This window comes from Chamaea fasciata, unplaced genomic scaffold, assembly GCF_029207755.1.
Source record: "Chamaea fasciata isolate MVZ Bird 193981 ecotype frontalis unplaced genomic scaffold, bChaFas1.0.hap1 SCAF_9, whole genome shotgun sequence".
Taxonomy (NCBI): domain Eukaryota; kingdom Metazoa; phylum Chordata; class Aves; order Passeriformes; family Sylviidae; genus Chamaea; species Chamaea fasciata.
The window spans coordinates 21,383,621-21,395,982 of NW_027094094.1; the positions used below are offsets into that span (position 1 = coordinate 21,383,621).

At 41.4% G+C, this 12,362-nt stretch overlaps 1 protein-coding gene across 2 annotated transcripts in view; it reads right to left on the reverse strand.

The window, feature by feature from the left end:
* Window positions 1–12,362, reverse strand: part of DUSP29 (dual specificity phosphatase 29) — a 67,545-nt gene that overhangs the window by 4,441 nt on the left and 50,742 nt on the right. Inside the window, exon 4 of one of the 2 annotated variants that reach the window (XM_066191465.1) lies at window positions 4,973–5,239. In XM_066191465.1, coding sequence (XP_066047562.1) covers window positions 4,973–5,239 — 267 coding nt within the window. The remainder of the gene's footprint in view (window positions 1–4,972; window positions 5,240–12,362) is intronic. The other variant, XM_066191466.1, reaches the window with a different exon arrangement.

Below are 12,362 nucleotides of genomic sequence, written 5' to 3' on the forward strand. Positions count from 1 at the left end.
AACAAAGGGACGCCATCACAGGTGACACTGGGCAATCCTTTCCTTTTGACAGTGAGGCTTTGTGTAACACCCTTGCTCTGTTTCATGTTTGGTACCCTTAGCAGCACTCAATAAGCCTCTCTTTTCACATGAGGGAAAACTGAGGCTGCAAATCTTACACCTGAACACCATCTACAGTAGGGATGATCTATTTAATCCTACACCAAATATCTTTTTATTTGTGAACAAAGCCTGCAGAGAAGGCCAGGGGGCTGCATTAAGTATCATAGCAAGCCCTGCTGCAGCCTTGTCTTACATGCCTCACAAACAGTGTACATGTAATTCTGTGTTTGGGAATAATGACCAAAGCACAAGGGTGTGGGAGGGTTTGGTGTGCACTCAGACCATCCTTCCAGGAGAATAAATGGAATGCATGGGGAGGTGCCTTTCTCAGTTCTACTAACTAGACACAAAAAGTAACCAAATTTGATTTTGGTTTTTTGTTCTGACAATAATGTACTTTGAGATCTAGATTGCATCACTTTTATGCCCATTTTTGAGGGCAGAGAATAAGGGCCATAGGCATATAACCAGGGAGTGGAAAGAAACCACCTCTTACACTATAGAAAAGCTTCTGTAGAAATTTCTGGCTAGCACCCTGTTGTGTTGAATGCAAGTAATGTTTCATCACCACCATCATCTGAGTGTTCTAATATCATCTCCATGCAGCAGGAGCCTGTCTTGTGTCCTGTGAGCGCAGAGTCTTTGCCAAGAGTTTTCACCCCCGAATAAACATGCCACAGTTTAACTCTGTGACGCTGCCTGGCTTAACCTGGGGTTTCCAGAGGCAGAAAGTCCTTGGCTTTGGGTAGTAACAAGGTTGCAAGTCAAAGTGGAACCTTCCATGTTAGCAGTATCTGGGGGAGGTGGAGGAAGAGAACAGTAAGTGGGTTCAGGTCTGATTGACGGGTTTTGAAACACTTCAAAAGATTTCCAGAAATGATTCAAAGCCCTTGAGGGGGTCTCGCAAAAGGTTGAACTGCTGAAGGAAGTAGATTTGGAGCACATTCTGTAACACCCTGCTAAGCAGAATTGCCACAGGAGAAAAAAATAAAAACGATGCTATCAGGGCCAATAATAGTTTATCTCTGTCAGCTATGCCTAGTGAGAAGTGCTGGGTGCAAAGCCATGACTCCTGTCGATTAACTCCTTTGCTTCCAGGCACAAGAGGATGCCTTGGCACAAGTAGCGCTGCTGTGTAATGGATGCGTCAGGAACTGCCAACACTGAAGGATTAATGGTTACAGTCTGCATCCTAATCCCAGCAGACAGTCTTTAAGGCATCTTGGCAAAATTCCAGTCCTTCTGATAACTAAAAGTGCCTCTTCCTCTCCTGGAAAATGATAATCCATTCTATTATTACTGCAAATATTTGAAGTGGATGAAAATACGCATTTGTTTAGCCCTTCAGTGCTTCTCTTTAGAGCTTTCCACCTTGTAAATCTGTTGCCGTTGAGGTGACAAAATACATGATGGGACAAGGAACACTTTGCTTTGTGTGGGTGGCAAATGCAGGAGATCTAGGAGAAAATAACAGTTTGGTATTGTGTTAACAAAGGCAAAAAAAGGCTGTACAATTTTCCGAAATGTCCGCTGGTATGCAGAAAAGGAAGCCTGTCCTTTGCTGTGTGTGAATAGTCAAGAACCAACTGCATCTTACAGCAGAACAATGACACTCTTCTGCAGAGCCATGTCCCTTCTGTACTATTTTATAGTCTCTTCCATTCCAATATAAGGACCACTCTGAACCCTCATTCCCCAAACGTCTGCTCTTGCAGTCTTGGATTCTGACCACTTATGTCCTCAAAGTGTGCCAGAATATGCAATATCAGTGCACAGAGACAGAGGTCTGCTGAGTGGTGACTGATCTCTGAAATACTTCGTTCACTTGACTTGGGTTTGCGTTTCTTGAAAATTTGTCTAGGTGTAGCACTCCTTTTCCTTTTCCAGAGTCAGCTGGAGCCGTGAATGTTGAGGTGTCTTTGGTCAAAAGCCTCAAGTCTTTCTGTCTGTCTCGTATGTTTCTTCCCACTTTGTTTTCTTTTAAAATCTGTCTTAACTGTATTTTCCTCTGACATTCTAATGAGAAGTGAAAATGCCATTCCCCTCTATTCTACATTCTGAGGAACTAAAATTCCAAGGGAACGAGTATTAAATCTGTAGCTTAGTAGGAAACCTAAAAACTTCTTAAAATAATATCTTCCTTTCATGTTTTACAGGCCTCAGTGATAAAAATTTGAAGCTGTTCAATGGTCTGAATTGCATGTTTTGGGAAAGCTTTATGCACATCTGAATGACAGCATGCGTAATTGTGACCCATTAGAGTTTGCCTCCAAGTCTTACTCTTACAACTGTTCTTATGTCCATCAGCCCATGCTTAAACCCTGCAAATCCTGTTCTGATCAGGGAGTTTCTTTACCATCATGATGATTTTGAATGTTAAATTAGAATTAGGACTGTTTTGACAGTATCCAAAATGCCAGGCTTTCTGGTTTGTTTCAGAGAGGGCCTTCTTCATTAGAATGACAGCTTGTTTCAACAGCATTGACTATTGAGCATCTTCCCAGCAAAAATCATTATGTAAAGACATCTATTCAATAATTTGATCATTTGGCTGAAGGTTGTACCCCAGATACAGCCAGAGTAAATTCATTAACACATACATTCTGGTCACACAAGCTGAAACTTCTTCCCTTCCCCCCCTTTCCCTCTCTGCGTCTGCTCAGTTCTAATACAAAGCAGCAAAGCAATTCAAAGGTGTTACTGATCAGAAGTATTTTGCACCACACTCTGAAGTTCCATGTCATTACCACTGGAGATAAGTGCTTGGTTACTTCATACAAAATCCTGTTTAGGAATTTGGATGTTCTTTGTCAGTCAGGAAGGTGCATGCAAAACAGCCTGTTCATTTGGCACTTGAATGCAGAATACCTTTCTGCACACGATGTGCATTCATAAATAATACATTCTTGTTATTGGAGGAGAGCACTAGGTACCTCTAGTCTTTTCTTCCCTAGGAGGCATCAGTCCACACTTTAGTCTAGCTTCTGGAGTCATTCTATTCTGTCAATGTGTATTGGAAAGTTATTGTCATGCTTTAAACCTCAGTGTCTTCCTGGGCCATGCATAGTGTCTTTATGCATACCTGTGGCTGGGATAAAAGGTGTACATACATATATTTTACTTTTCCCTCATGAGAAAGATTAGAGCTTGCTCTTTTTCTTCATGAGTATTACAGCAGTTGTTTATTTTATTGGTCTTCGTCAGAAAAGATCCTAGCTAACTTGTTTAAAAGCCATGTGAATGTGGCAGAAATTACTACAGCTACAGAAATCACTGCAATTTATAGCAGCTACTTGAGTGCAGATTTGTTTGTTTGTTTGTTTTGTTTGTTCACCCAGTCACTCTTCAGTTTGGTTTTGTGTTAGAGTGCTGGACTGGTGCTTGCTACTGTCTCAGGACTTCCTGGACTTTGATGTGGTTTTGAAACAAAAGGTTTCATATCCCCCCATCTCACCCTTTCCTCCTACAATATTTATTGGGAAGCAAGGCTTTTTTCTTGCCCTTGCTGCTTCCTTTGTGCTTGTTTCTTTACCTCAGTACAGCAGACTAAAGTCTTACTGGAACAGGAGGGTGGTGGGAATGAGGAAGTCTGCATTTCTTATTCCAGAAACTCCAGTCTGACACTGACCTCTGGCCTCCAGCCATGGCTAGACACGGGTGTGTGTTAGTTATCCTCTCCTTTCCAAAGGCAGTGCTTCAGACACACTTTTTTGAAATGCTGGGTATCTTTCTTCATAAGCAAGTAAGCTCCTGAAGCAGTTTCTCCTGCTATTAGGACTTTGATTTTTACTGATCTGCTGAAACTGATCTGCTTTCAAGGTTTTCTTCTGAGCAAGGGAACGGACTGTTACGTGGACTGTACTTGCTGAAAGGGTAAAATTGTAAAGACCTGGCTGGCTACTGGAAGCAAGTCAGGTAGTAACTGCCTGCAGCTGAGCTAGACAGCCAAGAACAGAAACTGACATAAGGCTAGAAACTTGATATCTGACCCTCTGATATTAAGGTCTGTATAGGTCAGCAGGAAAGTTGTAAGTTTCTCAACTGGTTTCTGGTAAAATATCCTGCTGAGAATTTTTTTAAAAGTATGGGGGTTGGGGGGGGAAGGAGTAGGAGTAATACTGAAAGTCAGTGTGAGGCCTAGGCTGTAGCACTTGACATCAGTGTAAAGCTTTCTGATAGAACACTGCTGGAGATCAGCAAATAATGAATTGTAGTAATCAAGCTGAGAAATTACAAACACTTTAATGAATTGTTTCTAGATTGCTGCTGTCAGAGCTGTATCAGTTCCCTGCTGCTTGGAAGATGGCAGAGAGATAAATGTTATAGGTTGGGGTAGATCTGATGGTCAGGTAGGAAGGGTAGTTTCTATATTTATAGAGAGAATCTAATGCTGCAGAGCATGAAGCTGTGGAATGATGACATGGAATGTCTGAAACCACTCATGTTCTACTCCCACCACTATGCAACTAGTATTCATTAAACCTGTCTTGATAGGGACTAATTAGGAAAAGGAGGAAAAGACAGCATACTCATGGCACCTATGAAATTTCCAGTTGTCTCTGATGTGTTTTTGAAGGAGTCAAAACAACAACAAAAAATCTGTCAGACAGGAGGACCCCTTGATGCAAGCTGTGATGAGAACTTTGACAACAGTGCTTGGTAAGGGGCTCTTGGGGGGGTGTCAGTGAGAAGGATCCTCATTACATCACTGCCTTCTCTTTAACTTGTTCCCTGCTACTAGTTTTATAGTCTCTGTTAAACTATATTGGACTTGTTTCATTCCCACAAGGTTAAATGCCATGGAACTATGATTTGAATTAGATGCGGTAAATATTATACTGGTTTGAACCATTTTCAGCACCCTCCTTACTTCTTTCATCCTGAAGTGCATTATCAATGAATTTGGAAGCCGAATAAAAGAACTGGCTGAGGTTGAAAGTGGGGAGATCATCTGCTTCCACCCCATGGTACTCCAGACTCATGCTGCTGTAGTATTCTGGGCCGGTGTCCACGTTGCGCTGCCCGTGGGCCGCGTTGAGGATGTGGGTGAATCCCGCCTTCTCCAGGCTGTAGCGATCCAGCGCAGTTTTCCTGGTGAGACAACAGCTGTCATGTAAGTCAAGAAGCTTCTTCAAGACTAGAAAAAAATTTAAGAAAAACCTCTGATTTGGTATGTTCTAGATGTTAGTGAAACTGATAATGCTTTAACAACGCATCATTTACCATTTTGAGGATCTTAAGATACTGTCATTCAGTTTGAAGTTGTCATTCTTTTTGGAGTTCCTAGTTGTCTCCCCCAGGTGCTTAGAGCATGTTTAATATGAATTTATTTTCCTGTTACCTTTGCACATAGGCAATACTGGCTTCAATCCATCTTGTACAAGAAGAAACATGAGATACAGAAAGAAATAGAAGGAAGTATCTAAAGGCAGAAAAGGAAATCAGTGGCAGAACTTGAAATAGGACCCATGAATGCTGTTTTCCCCTTCTGTCCCATCAAACGATATTGCAGATGTAATAAAAGAGTCAGTAATATGTGAGCAGTAAAATCATCTGGGATTCAAAAAGAAACTCTCCTTCCCCAAAAGAAGTTACTGAGTTTTTCTCCATTTCTATAAAAAATATTTTTTTTTAAATCCCACCCTTGTGTGAACATAACTTCCTATCACAACTCCATTTTAGTGTTTTGTTTGGTCAAACCAGAGGTCTAAAGCAAAAAGAACTAGATAAGGAATTGGATATTAGCCTTCAGAGGAAGCTGGAAGTCATGTATTTAGCCAAATGTTCTTATTTACTCTTGTCCTCTCTTCCCTTGGACAAGGGAAGTCAGAGAGGAGAGGAAAGCTTAGATTTGTATGTTCAATACCCACTGTAGGTGCTTGCTTTAGGATGAAATTCCTAAAAAAATGTAGAGTTTGTGGCCAGACATATGAAAACTTTTTTCTTCCATAACAGAAAGCTTTTAGTTTGGGAAACTTTTGTTCTGAAAAAGCTGTCAAGTTTCATTAGTGCCTAGGAAAACTACAAAGCTTTTTACAGAAAGGAAAAATGGCATAGCCTTTATTCTGTTCATGTATTTTCACATAACTACTGTGTGATATAAGAAGGCTCTTTCCAACCAAAAGTACCTCTCTCCATGAATGTTTCCTGAACACTTCCATGTGTAAATGTAGCTGTCACACAGGACATTGTGGTGGGCAACATGCTGTGTTTCATAATTCTAGTGGTGACAGCCCACTATAACTTGAAGCTGACTGCCTTTCCACCCTCTAAGTCAAAACCCCCCTCTGAGCAGTCAAGAACCTAATGATCAGAGCATTTAACTGGGATATGGGTACTGAAGGTTTTACCTATGCTTGCTGTTCATTAAATTAAGCCCATGATCATTGGCTGTTTGAGTAGATAGTGCCCTGAAGGAATTCCTCTCTGGTCAGGAATGATAATTGACAATACTGGTATTTTTCCCATGAAATACTGTCACACATCCCCTATATGATCATGTAAAAAGTAAATAAAAACTCCTTGTAGTGTGGTGATGCCTACCTAATGAGTTCAGTAGACTGGAGGACGGAGAAGCAGCAGCATCATGCTGCTAATGCTAGAAGTTACCACCTTCACCTCATGTTAAATAATGCTTACTCCTTCCCTTTGTATTCCTATAGCAGTGATTGACTGAGGAAGACTTTCCTTCTTCTCCTTCCTTGTAGGAGGTTTGTGCCTGAGGATTCCGTTTTGGTGTGTATGATCTGTATGTATACATTGCCAGTGAAGACACTTCAGTTCTATCCTGAAAGGATGGAGAGTACTTAAACAGGTTAAATGTCCTGGCTGAAGTGTAAGGGTGCAGTGAATAACTACTGCTCTTCCTTTTGATGCCCTTGAGGTGAGCTACAGTTCCTGCTTTCAAATTAAGTCTGTCTTTGTTTTGCCTCCCTGATGCTGGAATAGAGAAAATGTGGTTTTCATTCATCAGATTTGGCCCAAAGCATGTACCCTACAAACCACATAAGACTGAGAACTTTGGGTCAGAGACCCATGCAGGAGAACCCTTGCAAGTGGAGACCTACGTTCTGAGTAGGAAGTAGGACTGCAGAGTAGTCTGGGTCAGTAGAAAACCGAAGTTTTGGATGGAGTGTAGATACTATCACACTTTGGCTTCTGCAAGCACTGCTCAGGCTAATAAATAGCATTAGAATTAAATTATGAAGTTGTTCTGAGCAAGGACAATGTCAAACAATAGGTTACAGTCATTAACATTTGACATTTGTTTTTATAATAAATCAAATTTTCCCGTTTCCTCAATTGGAGATTGCCTTTTGACACAGTGGGTGCAACTTGATGCATTTTTCTGCACAGTCACAGTCTTGTTCTGTTTCCTAGGACCTGATTTAGCCATGTTGGGTGGCCTCAGTTTTCCAGTAGGTATTCAGGAAGAAGGGGTACTGTCTTCCAGTAACTCACACAAGCAGTCTGCTCAGCCTGACCAAGCTCCTGTGAACTTCCCCTTCCATCTCTCAGTCTTGCCTGTAGCTGCATTCTGTGAATTTGAGGCCCAGGATGGAATTAATCTTCCTCCTTTTTATTTAATCAGTTGAATCATTTTGCATCACAAATGCATTAGCTGTTGTTTTGCCCTTTACCTGTCAGAGGTTGGGAATATGCACATTGTTACTCTGTTTGCTCCATTTGTTTCCTGGCTTGGGCTGGAAATGGACTCAGAAGCAGCAATGTATCAACCTTGAATGGTGTTGCAAAAATTCATTATAAATGCTCAGATGTAACTAAATCATCTTCAGTGAAATAACTTTTTTTTTTTTTAACAGCAAATTACAAGGAATTTATGCTCTGTTTTCCTCAATGCTTGGGCTAGGCTGACTTTAAAATGTTATCTGCTTTCTAATCGTGCTTGATATGCAAACTGATTTGGCAATAACCTTTGGACTGAATGGAACCTTACCCGATGGAATTGTTTCTTTATAATACGGATGCATATTTTTTCTACTGACATTGCTAATCTGGAAAACTTTCAGAGAATGAAAGCTTAGTGCTGAGCACTCAAATCTGTTGAGTTCTCCACATTTTCACCGGAATAGCTATCACTTAAACTGTGTGTAGGTGTTGTAGAACCTGTTAGTGGAAGCAAGACCTAAAATACTTGCCCTAAGCGGAGCAGGGTCAGTACAGGTCCTGTGGCTACATGGATTTTGCATCTGCAGGCCAAGCTGGTGCACACAGTCTGTAAAGAGGATGTCAGGCATCTTTCTTACAGCAGATACCCTGGACACTTTTATCTATGGGAAGCTTTTCCTAACTTTTCTAATATATAATGTTGTGTGGAGATATGAAGAAACAGTTGTTGTGTAATAGAAAATAGGGTGCACTGGGCTGCAAGAGGTGCTTGCCTTGGGCTTTGGAATCTGCATCTTTTGAAGAAAGCTGAAGTGACACTTAGTCTTTTTCAAGAGCAAGAGTGCTTGGTTTCAAACCTAATATGGAGATTAGAAAGTACTTTAGCTCTTTCATCTTTATTCCCCCAGTCTTACTCTTGTTAATTATGTTTTCGTAAGAGATTTCACTGCTGTTCCCTGAAAATTTTTCCTCTTTTTTTCCTTGTAAAATCTTTTCCCAAAATCTAGGCCAAGAGCCCAGCTGGACCACCGCTTGTCATACTGGCTAAGGTTTGTTTGCTTCTTACCTCCTGTCAGCCAGCCAGTACTTTGTACTTTGATCATAAACATCACTAGGCAGAGATGGCCTGTGCTGAGGCTGACATTGCCATAGTGTAGGCAGTTAAACTCGGGGTCACCCTGCATGTGCGGCAGCTTGGTTGCCAGTTAACAGAGCAAGAAACAGCCTGGTAAGGCCTCACAGGGGGGACCTGTGTGTCTGTAAACAGAAATGTTGCTGTGCCCCTCAACATGTTTGCTTGGACTGCCTGTAGCCAGCAGTGAGCTCTGGCTTTGTGAGAAGGACTGGTTTGCTTTCCACCCTCAGCTGAGTCTGCAGTGTCGATGCTGTTGTGAAAGCATCCCTCTGTACACTGTAACCAGAGCCTGTGGGGTTTGCTGTGTTTCATCATGCGTGATACTTCTGATTACACCCCAAGGAGAGGGGAATGCTCTTGGCCCTCCTCGCAGTTTTTACCATGCCTGAGGTATCAGTATTGTAGAGGAAAGAGAGAAATAAATCAGGCATAAAGATCTGCGAATATCTGATTGGTTGAGGTCACTAATAGCATAGGCTTGTTCAGGGGTATAGGAATCATTGCCTTATTGGAGGATTTATAACTCTATTCCTAATTCACTTTTGACTAGAAAAGGTATTGTTTTTTCCCCCTTGCAGTTGGCGCTCTACCGGGGTGTAATAGTCAAGCTAACAACATTCTTCTTATCCCCTCTTCGGGTGCTGCTGTTTCCTATTAAATTGCGATTAATACTTCCATTTTTGTGATTATGGTTGAATTTTAAGTAGCCATTGTAAAGAGGATTTTGCTACAAATGCCAGTGGAGGTAATGCTGTAAGCACTTGGCTACTCTTGCAACTGTTTTCATTTTGTAGATCTCCACCCTCTCTGCTATTAGCATTTGATTTCCTTTTACATGGTGCAGCTGTGGTCTCCAGTGTCTGCCTTGAATGTGTTCCTATGCAACGAAGGTGAAGTGTGGCACTGGGACATAACAGTGAAAATTTCAATGTAATTCAGTTCAGTAAGAGATGACCTAGGCTGATTAGTCCCATGTAAAAGCTCATCAGGTCTTCAGTTCAGAGCACATAAACTTATGCTAAAAGTTAAGTATACCCAGAAGTCCTTTTCTCTGTGTTAAGCAAAAGCTCAGTGCTTTGCTGAATCTGACCCTGCATTTACTGTAGGGCAGATGGACTCATAAACATGTTTTTAAAGTTCTGAGGCAAGGGGGAGTACTTTGATGTGGGAATCCCACCTCAATGGTGAAAACTGGAGATAAAATCACTTTCACATATGGATATATTGATACTAACAGACCCACCAAAAGGGGAAACTGACCCAGACAAAAGTGTCATCCATTTTCAGATGGTTCCCAAAAGACTATTTACCTCTCTTGGGTTGTGCAAGGGCAAGTAGAGGGCTTGTCTGAGACTTTACTGTGCCTGCTGTCAGTTTCATGGCTAAGTTTCATGGGATTAATATCAGGTGCTGCAGCAAACTCTGCGTTCTTCTGGAAGAAGCAATGTAAGTAGTTATAACATGAAGAAGAATGCTTTCTTTCAGGTTGCTGTCTCCAGGGTACCAAGTCCCCCCCCCTTTTCAAAAATACTGTCACAACAAGCTTTAGTCCCAGTTGCATTTGTTAGAAAGTTGTCCAAACCAGTGGAACTGGAAGAGAGGGGAAAAGAACTTGCAAGCACTGCAGGCTGCACCTTCACATGCAGTATTAAGTATGCTGAAAGCAGCTAACAAAGAGAAAATATGGTGGCTTATGAGGAAAACATAAGTACACCTAAAGGAAGGGAAGTAATCCTCCAAAATACCTCAGGAGGGTGTGGGCAGAGCAACTCCTTCCCCAGGTAAGTCAGCACCTTGCAGCTGGTACTGCTCAACCAGATGACTGGTGTGCTTATCAACTTTAAGTAGAGCCAAGTCTCTTAAACTTCATGCAAAGGTTGTGCAATGCAAACATGTTCCAGTATAGACTGTTAAAGCCACAGATTGACGTGACCCAGATTGACAAAACACCAGGAAATCTGAGGCAACATGTTACGAGGAGAGGAATCGTCTCACTCGAACTTTTCCATTTACTTAAGCGCTAAAAGAAAGCTCAACGCAGGATGATAATTTACCAGATGGTCAGTGTCAGAAAGAAGCTTGCTGAATATAGGCAATATTGACACTTCCTTAAGAAAATCTGGCAGTTCTCCCTCCTGAGGAGAGATGTTGAGAATTTCCAATAATACTGACCCAATTTTCCTTGGTAACTCCAGCACTGAGGGAGTCTAGAGATAGTGTAGCATTGTATCCCCTTTTCCTTCTGAGGTGTTGCTCCATTTCTCTGAGTACCTCCTGTTCAGTGTGAATTAAAAGAATTTTTAAGTACCACTGAAAATACCGAACGGCATTGTCAGAATATGGGATAGAAAGGATTTAGTAGTTCGTTTTCCTCTAGGCCAAATGGTGGATGTAATTTTTGTAAGTGATACAACCTAGACAGAGGAAATAGCACTCTGCTTTCTATACAGCAAAGGCACCAAGCGCACATGCTCTGGTCAGTCAGTTCCTCACTTCAGTCACTCATCAAATGATAGAAATCACTGATAGACAGAGATGTTGTATGGAGAAGCGTCACTTGTCTTGGAAACCACTGGAGCATTGAGATTTACTGTTCAGTGTTAAAGATCTGATTTTCTGGATTGTTAAACTGCTGTTACAATTGGCAGGTTCTCATTCTACCCAAGTTAAAACTATGTCCTCAAGAGTGTTGTTATAATCCAAATCTGCATTTGCTTCTCTTTTTATATGATTAATACCGGTGTAGATGCTAGGAGTTCATAATGCTAAACAGTGGGAGGTAGCTGTTTTCCAGCCTGAGTGAGTCCCATCTGTTTTCTTCTAGCTTAGTGTAAATTGCCTTTTTACTTAGACACTTGGAAAAAGCCATTCTGTATTGCTTCTCTGCAGAAAGGTAAGAGGAGAGAATGAATATTAGTTATGCATATATTTAGTGTTTAGTTATTTATCTTAATTATTCCGCACTCCAAATTGTGGGGTTTGAGTTACTCATTTTCCTTACCTGCATTAGTTCTGGAGCCCATGAGCCATGGCACAGCACAGGCACAGACCATAGCTTTTGAGAATTGCAAGCTCAGTTCAGCTGCATAGCCAGAAAATTATTTTTCATACTTTACTTGTAAAGAATTACATTTCAGAAGACTTTTTTTTTTTTTTTCCCTCTGGGAATAGTTTGAGAACATGGCAAGACCTGAAACTGTGATCAGGCCTTAAATCCTAATGAGATCTAGTGAATGATTAAGAGGAAAACAAATTGGGAGGCCTTTGTCTTCAGCTGAAATATTCTTTGAACTTCAGAAATGTGAAAGGCTAAACATCATCTCAGGTAATAAGGCCATCACTGAAGAGCTGCAGGAAGAAACTACAAGATGAGTAACTCGCAGAGATTTTCTGTGTGATCCCAATGAACCAAGCAGGTTTGGGATTTGACAGTAAAACTGCCTGTGCAAGCAACCAGGTGGCCAGTGACACAAAGGCAAAAGACAAGGCTGCTTTC